At 38.9% G+C, this 8,764-nt stretch overlaps 3 protein-coding genes across 3 annotated transcripts; 2 read left to right on the forward strand and 1 right to left on the reverse strand.

Annotated features, from left to right (window-relative positions):
• The first annotated feature begins 461 nt into the window (after window positions 1-461).
• On the forward strand, window positions 462-1,283 carry LOC117787787. Its single transcript, XM_034626401.1, has 2 exons — window positions 462-558; window positions 618-1,283. Exons 1-2 carry the CDS (start codon window positions 511-513, stop codon window positions 1,191-1,193), a joined length of 624 nt encoding a protein of 207 aa, XP_034482292.1. The 5' UTR covers window positions 462-510; the 3' UTR covers window positions 1,194-1,283.
• Window positions 1,284-1,724: 441 nt separating this feature from the next.
• On the reverse strand, window positions 1,725-3,429 carry LOC117786761 (guanine nucleotide-binding protein subunit beta-2). The gene is made up of 6 exons (XM_034625127.1): window positions 3,261-3,429; window positions 2,752-3,197; window positions 2,492-2,693; window positions 2,296-2,425; window positions 2,041-2,127; window positions 1,725-1,969 (listed from the first exon to the last, which is right to left on the reverse strand). The coding sequence occupies exons 1-6, from the start codon at window positions 3,327-3,329 to the stop codon at window positions 1,863-1,865; spliced, it is 1,041 nt and encodes a 346-aa protein (XP_034481018.1). The 5' UTR covers window positions 3,330-3,429; the 3' UTR covers window positions 1,725-1,862.
• An 825-nt stretch (window positions 3,430-4,254) lies between these two features.
• Window positions 4,255-7,339, forward strand: LOC117788451 (bromodomain-containing protein DDB_G0280777). Its single transcript, XM_034627228.1, has 5 exons — window positions 4,255-4,802; window positions 4,874-5,018; window positions 5,085-5,842; window positions 5,902-6,055; window positions 6,123-7,339. The coding sequence occupies exons 1-5, from the start codon at window positions 4,400-4,402 to the stop codon at window positions 6,910-6,912; spliced, it is 2,250 nt and encodes a 749-aa protein (XP_034483119.1). The 5' UTR covers window positions 4,255-4,399; the 3' UTR covers window positions 6,913-7,339.
• Window positions 7,340-8,764: the final 1,425 nt, after the last annotated feature.

Consider the following 8,764-nt stretch of genomic DNA (forward strand, 5'->3'; position numbering starts at 1 on the left):
TCAGCAAAGTTCAACGATTAATAAGGGTTACTTTAGTTTTATATGATATGAATATTCATGAAAGAATATATGAGATGAGAAGTATAAAATAGTTTTTAATATATTAATAAAAAATAACTTGTGGCGACAAAGAGTGTCGCTAAGATTAAGACTTTCAATTGTTCTTATTTTAAATATTAATCTTTATGAATTTTCCAAAAGAATATTATTAAAATATCTGTGGTAAAAAGAGAACATCTTCTTCAGTACGTTTGTTGTTATGCCCATTTTTTTCAAAAATTGTAAGTAAATTTAGGGTGTACCGGAATTCGTTGAAGTTAATTAAAAAGCAGCAAATATCTGTTCTGAAAAAAACGAACTACTTTGAGTTATGTATGTCTGTCCCTGTATCAAATATATATTAACTTGCCTATACTGTCAATACACTCTATTCATAATATACACAATTTTACACACAGTAAGATAATATTCTCTAAAAGTACTAAACACTTTGTGCGAAAAGTACTGAAGATGAGCAGTGGATACTTTTACTTTTTACTAATCTTTAGTGGCTTATTTGTAAGTAAACAATATGATTCTTTTTCCTTCAAATCAACCATTTATGAATTTTGAAATAGTTATTCATAATAGAAAAGATTCAGACGCATCCCGTGTCTATGGAAGCTTCCCATTCTATTAAAGACCAACGTTACTATCAGAAGAATCAAAATTTAAAAAGTACGCTGCTAAATATAAAAATTCGATCGCAACTAGTTGACGAAAAAAATACTACGCTTCGTACTGGAAATACAACGTTTCCGAAAGAGATAACCCTTAAATTAAAAGAATTGGATAACAGGAATTTCGACTTTCCGCAGATGATCAGAAAGTCAAAAATTGAAGTCGACCCCACCCCCATTACAAACTATTATCCACCAAATTTCACCCTTGCCACCGTTTGTATGGGCAGTACTATACCGTATGGAAGCTACAAGATATTGGATTGGATTAAACGTGAAATTTATAAGCGCACTCACAAGAAGCGTCCTTTTTACAGGGATCTTCGTCGCAAAATGTTCTACAGTGCCAACTCGGAGGAGTGTCATACTCCCGAGTTTGCAACTTTTCGGAATTTTCAGGAATGTGCTATACGACGCAATCAGCGAATGGAGTTTAGTGTTCCCAAATATCCATTGCATCAGAAAGACAAATAGAAGTCTTGCTATATTTTGTCCAGTTAAAGAAATCGGAACTTTGTCGATTTGCTTCTTGTATTAAATACACTTTTATGGGTATACCGATAAGTTTGGGTGTGTTATTTCAGATGTTTTCTTAAAGAATCTTAAGGAAAGAGTATCTTTTAGATACATTTCTAATTGATCAAGTGTTATGCTGATTGAACAATTGCCAGATAGATTTGACTGCATTTAAGATGGAAAATGATTCTTTTAATAGATATTTCTTTGGTATTAAATTTTTGTAGCAGGTAACTGCCATGAAAGGAATTCGTAAAAAGAACTAATTTTAGTATCACACTATTTAAAGTAAATTGGCTTATAGAAAATTCTTAATATGTAGCAGTATACATTTGAATATGTAATACGAAGAGTCCTTTAGTTATTTGTTTAAAGACATTCTATATATTCTGTAAATTAAATCTTTTGATTTTAATAAGCGATATTCTATGGTCACTATTCGCATAATATTTTAAATTACGTTATTTTCGATATCAAGAAAACTTTTGGTTGCTTGACAAGTCGTCAATCTATTGAATTTCATGGACTTTATTCCCAAGTAATAGGCTACAACGTTGTTTTTTTTTTAGTAATATTATTAAGTAAGCTATATATTGAATCAAGTGTGGAGTGAAGAGCGTAGTTCGATTAGAGCCACAGACGCACTTGTTGATCCCAACTGGTTGAGGCTAGACACATGCCATTGGGGCAAAGGCTGATGCACGTTATGCGATTCTCATGCCCAGATAGTGTGCCTAAGATTATGGGAAATAAATCAATAAAACTCAAGTGAACGTTTAAGTCCAGATCCGTAAACTCAGCCTACCCGTATGCCGTTGCTTCACGGCGTCCCAAGAGTGCACATTTCCCTCAATGCCGGCGCACATTATGTAGCGTCCGCTAGTCGATAAAGCTAATGGGCACAAAATCAGATTAAGAATTGTCAATAGTCAAGGCAAAGCTCAGCAAGCTGAAGAAAATGAAAGCTAAAGCATACGTAGAACAAAAACAAATTCAGCAAATAAAGAATAGGAAATAGGGGAGAGCGAAATGCGAAAAGAGAAAACAATGAAATACACACCACACGAAGTGAAGCCCGTGTTCTTTTGGGGCGGCTCATAAAGTGCAATTTGTTGGTCTGCACGTAAATCGTACATACGAGCCGTCTGATCCTCCGAGCAGGAGGCGAAACCAAAACCACTTGGATGATACTGAAAACGAACCAAGTGAGGAATCAATTAGATTAGTTAGGTTAAGTTCAATTATGTGTAACTTACGCAAACTGAGGACACGTCCATATCGTGACCAAAAAACATTTGCTTGTGTCCCTGTTCACGAACATCCCACAACTTGGCAGTTTTATCCACAGAGCCGGTTATGTAGGTGTTCATATCGGGCGACATTGATAATCCAGCAATATCGCCAGCATGACCATTAAAGTCCATTGTTTTGACGCCCTTCTCCAAGTCCCAATGGCAGCTGAGATTCGATCATATAAGATCAAAAGTGTGGAGAATCATTAGAGATTGAAACTTACATTTTCATATCACCGGAGCCGGTAATTAAATGGCCATCGTCGAGAAAACGACATGAGCTTAGAAAGCCCTCGTATCCAATTAGCTCACGCACCATCTTGGCCACTCCGGAGGCATCCCGATTGTTTACATCGTAGACGGTACATTGGTTATCCATTCCACCGCAGGCAACAAAGTTGCCCGATGGGGAAAAGGCCACAGTCATCACCCATGCAGAGCGAAGTGGTATAATCTGCACTTTGTTGGCCGTCCAAGTATCCCAAATGATTAGTTTACCATCCAGAGAGCCAGTGACGCAATGACGCGAATCGCCAGCAAAGTGCACCGAGTTGACCTTGTTAATGTGACCCTTCAAGACCTTCTTGGACGAGAAACGGATCTTGGACACATCGCTCATATCTCCGCATTTCTCAGCAAGCGTGCAATCTGCCTTCGACTTTTGATCCTCCTAAGAATTTAGAATTTCAATTACAATAATTGTAGATCGTATCCAAAATTATCAAAATTTAACCTTGAACTTTTGTATCATGCCATTGATTTCATCGTAGAGCTTTTGTGTTTCTGGGTCAATTTTGGGCATGATTGAGCATTAAAATTTTTAATTTCTTCAATTGTTTTTTATTATTATTTTTCACAACAATATTTATCAACCGTCCAACCAAGAACCCGTCACAACACAAACTAAATAAATGTTTAAATTACTCTGTTATGATGATTTAGTTGCAATGTCTGAGACGGTAATGCAATTAACTAATTGGATTAGTTGTTAAGCTAAAGGCAAAACAAAAATTTGTAGCAATGTCCAAAACTTGCGCGCTATAATTTCAAATTTATTCATAAGCATGCGCATGCGTATTTAACTAGCTAGCGCAATTTTGCGTTACTCCATTTGCGTTATATATTATTTATTTTTCTGCAGTTTTGAAAGTCCGGAACTAGGACGTCGTCTGAGGAAATTTATGATATTTTGACGCCGTTGTCGTTCATCCCGCGACATAATTGCTTAATGGATATTTTAAATAACTTTAGTTTTCACAATTTAAAATTTTAAATAGTGCGAAGGATTGCTCGTGCAACAGAATTGCTCCTCAATGTTAACAGATGTTTAACAGAACTGAATATCGTATGAACTATCGATATATCGATAAGTTATGTATCGCAACAAAAAATGATAACGTAGCTGAATAAATATTTTAGTTAACGCAAATTATAAAATGCAAAAACTTTGCAATAAATTATGATTTTGATAAACATTTAACATTTGAAATTAGATAAAGGTTAACATATAAATAAAGGTTTGAAGTTTGTCACCCCAAGGGAAGAGAAGTTACAATTTTAATTCTAAAAAATTAAAAAAAAAAAAGAAGCCGTAAAAAAAATCCTGCAAAAATATTAAATAATTCCATACTTAATTAAGAAAAATTCAAAAAAAAATGTTTGGAATTTAACTAAAATGGTACGACCTGCCAGATAGGAGAATTTTGCTGGGTGGCAGCCTTGTGAGCGACAGCTGCTACGCGTGCCATTAAATCAGCTGTTTTGGTCATCAGAAGAACTTGGCCAGAAGAATTTGGTTTTATTTTTTAACAATTAGCAGAGCACATCCGCCAAAATGAGCCAGAAGCATAGGTAGTGATATCAAAGTGTATTATGGAAACGCTGCCATGTGCCAGCGGAGTGGCGCAATTGCAGGAACACCAGCAGCAACAACAACAATCTGATAGCCTTGTCAACATAAAGCGCGTTTCGCTTCCATTTGTAAGTCACCACAGCCTTATGGACACGGTGATGACCAAAGCTGACGAAGTGGGCCATATTCTAAAGGAGAAACCACAACACACAGAAGCACTGGTGAATAGTTCGGCCCAGCTCCTGAATCTCAGCAGCATGGATAGCCTCTGCGAGAGTGTGGTGAATATACCCAAGGAGCTGATCTTAATATCGTTAGTCTCCCAGGAGCAGGCGCTCTACAATCCCAAGCATCAGCTTTACAGGAGCACCAAAAGCAAAGATGAAAAATGGAGCGAAATCGGCGTCCATGTGGGCTGGACTGGTAAGATTGTGATGACTCCATTTTAAGTGATAAGCAATCTTAAATATTTATTCATTCCTGCTAATCAATAGACGCGCAGTGCAAGGCCAAGTGGAAGGCAATGAGGGACCAATATTGCCGAGAACTAAAACGCGCCAAAGCAAATACCAAAGGCAACGTCAAGTGGAAATACTTCAAGGAACTGGACTTTCTGCGTCCGTATGCGCTGGCACGCAAGTGAGTATAAGCACAACACAAATTGTTCTGGGAGACTATATTCTGATAAACCCTATTGATTTACAGCTATCGTTCACGAGGTGCGCAGAACGGCAATGCCATTATGACTGCAGTGTCGCTGCCAAATGTGATCACAGCCAACACAGTCAGCAGCAACAACAATAACATCAACAACAGCAACAACAACAACTCCTTTAGCAACAGCAACAGCAGCAGCCAAAATTTAAATCTGTCCGCTGAGCCAAGCAAATTTGCCAACATTAAAATCGAGGAAAGCAGCGCTTCGCTGCTCGAGAATTGCAGTTTTGTGCCAACAACAACAACGGCGACAACAGCAACCGTAACTGCAGGTGCCGCTGACAAGAAAACGGACTCAAATCGTGGATTGATGAGCGCCTTTTTAGCTGGCCAGATTATACAACAGCAGCAACATCCACAGTCACATTCACAGCAGGACACCAACTGGAACTATTTGACCGATACCAATGGGAATGGCGTTAGTTCTGCCACATCCATAACTGTTACTTGCGAGACGAACAACACAACTGCAGGCGATACGCTGTACAACGAGCTTGTAGATTGTGTAAATGCTGCCAACGCTGTCAATCAATCGTCGACGCACAATCATCATCAATCCAATGCCGATGAGGAGGACGATGATCCCATACACACATTTCTCAACATGGAGAGCTACTTTGAAAAAGAACTAATTACACTGATACAGCAGGAAGACATGATCTACAACTATAGTAATCAAAACTATCGCAATGTCAAACTGAAGCTCGAAGTGTGGGATGAAATAGCGCGTAAGCTTAAAAAGCCGGGTAAGCATCTATAATGACATCAAGATAATTGATCATTACCAATTATTTCCCTTTGACAGTTAAGCAATGTCGGCAGAAGTGGAAGGCACTTCGAGATCAATATGCACGCGAGTACAAACGTCTGAAAACGCAGCCCCATATGGACGCCATATCACGCTGGAAACACTACGATTCCCTGGGTTTTCTGCAAAAGTATATACAGCAAAAATCACTGTAAGTCGGAGAAGCTTACAATCTATTTATGTTAAATTTATTGTATGTATCTCTTTTGGTTTTTCAGTGATGGTGATGCGCTAAATTTGCTACTGCCCAAGCACGATCCAGTGACCGAACTGGAGGAGCACATGGCTCAATCCCCCTTACGACACGCAGAGCCACAGTCAAACACTTTGGAGGCTTCGCCCAGTAGCTCCTCCCAACTGAATATGCCAACACTTCCGCCGCTGACAGGTCCACACAAGGCAGAGCTGTCCATATCGATGCAGCAGCAGCAACAGGAGGTACAGCAGCCCAGTGAGCTCTGTGTGGCAAGCTATGATGAAATGGATATTGAAAACTATATAAACGGCGATGTGACACACGATGATGAGGAGGAGGAGGAAGACGAGGACGAGGACATGGAAGTTACGGCAACACAAGAGCAACCAACACAACAACAGCATATTGTCAGCTATGAAAATGATGAGGATCAGGTCTACATGGCCGTACAAAGCGTCAGCAATACGCTCTCCAAACCGGAGCAGTTAAATAAAACTGGTAGCAACATGGAGGCTCAGCAACTTCAACAACAGCTCCAAACTGGAAGTGACTATTCCCAAAAGCTGGAGGTGCATACGCCCACATCGACAAGCACACGATTTCAAAATGCGGCCACCACGCCATCAACTCCTAGTCAGGTCGCCTTTCCCATGGCAGCCGTCTGTTCCGCTGCTGCGGAGGAGGATGAGATCGGCGCCTTTTTTAAAGCCGTAGCCATGAAGATTCGCAACGCACATTTGGAGCCAGTAGCCTTTACGGATCTACAGATTGACATACTGCGGGTCATTAACGAGGCCCTGCGCAATCACTAGCCATAACTGAAGAGATCTCGATGGACAACAACATAAAATGGTTTCAAAGCGTTGCGCATTATTAGCTCTTAGGTGTTATTTCAACAATGTTTTTTAGGCTTTTTAGCTTGATTTTCTTTGTAAAATCTTTTATTTACTTTGTCACTTTTCAATTCGGAACACATACACAAGTGGACACACACAGACACACCCAGCAACATAACACAACATATGCATAAGAGCCGAAAGTGGTTTTTTTTGTACATAGGCAAAATTCCCAATCAAACGAAAATGATTTTTAGCTTTAGGGTGCTTCCGGTAAACATAACTGGAACTAAAACACAAAATTGTTATAAGCCTTCGTAACCGTAACAATATCATCTATATATCTACGAAATGGAACAGCATGGACAAACTAAAAAAATATATATGTATATTTTTCAAAAAAAAAAACACGCCCTACTGTATTTTATTTATCTATGTTGCTGTGAAAATTCATCGAAAACTCGATTTTTGAGGAAGTCATTTCCAACTATTTAAACATGAATAATTGTTGTTGCTCCTGAAAAATTTACACCTGAACTCTAATATGATTGTGCATTAAAATTGAAATATTCAATTTCTTCCATACTTTTCCCTTAGCGCTTTATTCAAAAAATTCAAACTATCACAACTTTGCCTTGTGGAATGGCCTCTATTTTTATTCTGCGTCAAAATTAAGAAACTTAATTCTTTTTTCCATTTTTTATCCATACTTCCCCTTGACATCTTTCAAAAACTTTAAAGAATCATAAATTTGTTAAAACTATTAACGATCTGAGCAAAAGTTTGCTAAAAATGTTCCAAACCCTCTATATTTTACAATTTAACTACTCTAAAAATCAAATAGACAATTTAATATTTATTTTTATGAGAACTACAAAAAAATCGATTTTCAAGCACTTAGCTATTATATCAGACTGAAATTAAACGTCTATTCCAATTTTTCATAAACATTTCTTTTGGTACATTTGTTGTATTTTTTATAAACGATTATTCGAACGATTGAAGTGTGGTTTAACGAAACGAGCCTATTTTGGACTTGTGTTAACAGGGTATAAAAATCAATGCAGTTGGCAGTCAGCAGTTGATGTAGCTTCTTTTGGCAGCCTTTGAATGCTTCCCCTCCCTCCTTCAACTCTCTGCCACCCACTTTACAGCATCTGGGCACCAACATTTAGACAACTGCTGAGCATCGCAGCGAACTGGAGCTGCCTGTCAAGTGGTACACTTGCGCAGACCACCCAACCCGCAGCCCCCAGTAGTCCCCCGTTATACGTATATATACTAAACCTTATGTTACATACATATATAACAACAGTTGCTGCTCCTACAAACACACACACACACACAAATGACATATATAACGCCGCAGCTGGCACTGGAGGTGAATGTTCCTTGGCATTGGCCAACTGTTTATGAGACGGGCATAAACCGGCTGAGCTGACGCATCCAATGGGCAGGCAGCGAGAGCGAGACGACACTAGTATGCTCACGCTGTATATAAGACGCAAAGGGGGCGGGTCCACCGCCATATGGCGTCGCATTGGGTGTGGCCACTCAGCCAACAGCTGCTCCTGCTGCTGTATCTGAAATTTATGTAAAAGCTAACACTTTTAATAAACATTCTCATTTTCTGGCGGAAGTTCGCAACCGGAGACGGCTAATCAAACGGACTAAAATTCAATGTATGGAATTCTCTGAACTGGGCAAAATACGCTTGATTGAATTCGCATACATACTCCCAATACGTCCAATGAATCGGTCTATGGTTTATCAAATATGCAGTCGCTCCCTTGTTTGTATTATTTGTCAATGTTGTTGTAGTGATTGC

This window comes from Drosophila innubila, assembly GCF_004354385.1.
Source record: "Drosophila innubila isolate TH190305 chromosome 3L unlocalized genomic scaffold, UK_Dinn_1.0 0_D_3L, whole genome shotgun sequence".
Lineage (NCBI taxonomy): Eukaryota > Metazoa > Arthropoda > Insecta > Diptera > Drosophilidae > Drosophila > Drosophila innubila.

Coding starts and splice junctions, on each gene's coding strand:
- LOC117787787 (XM_034626401.1), top strand. CDS start 511: ATGAGCAGTGGATACTTTTACTTTTTACTAATCTTTAGTGGCTTATTT. Junction 559..617: donor TAATCTTTAGTGGCTTATTT/GTAAGTAAACAA, acceptor ATTTTGAAATAG/TTATTCATAATAGAAAAGAT.
- LOC117786761 (XM_034625127.1), bottom strand. CDS start 3,329: ATGCCCAAAATTGACCCAGAAACACAAAAGCTCTACGATGAAATCAAT. Junction 3,198..3,260: donor GCATGATACAAAAGTTCAAG/GTTAAATTTTGA, acceptor CTAAATTCTTAG/GAGGATCAAAAGTCGAAGGC. Junction 2,426..2,491: donor TGGACGTGTCCTCAGTTTGC/GTAAGTTACACA, acceptor GTTCGTTTTCAG/TATCATCCAAGTGGTTTTGG.
- LOC117788451 (XM_034627228.1), top strand. CDS start 4,400: ATGGAAACGCTGCCATGTGCCAGCGGAGTGGCGCAATTGCAGGAACAC. Junction 4,803..4,873: donor CGTCCATGTGGGCTGGACTG/GTAAGATTGTGA, acceptor GCTAATCAATAG/ACGCGCAGTGCAAGGCCAAG. Junction 5,843..5,901: donor GCGTAAGCTTAAAAAGCCGG/GTAAGCATCTAT, acceptor TCCCTTTGACAG/TTAAGCAATGTCGGCAGAAG.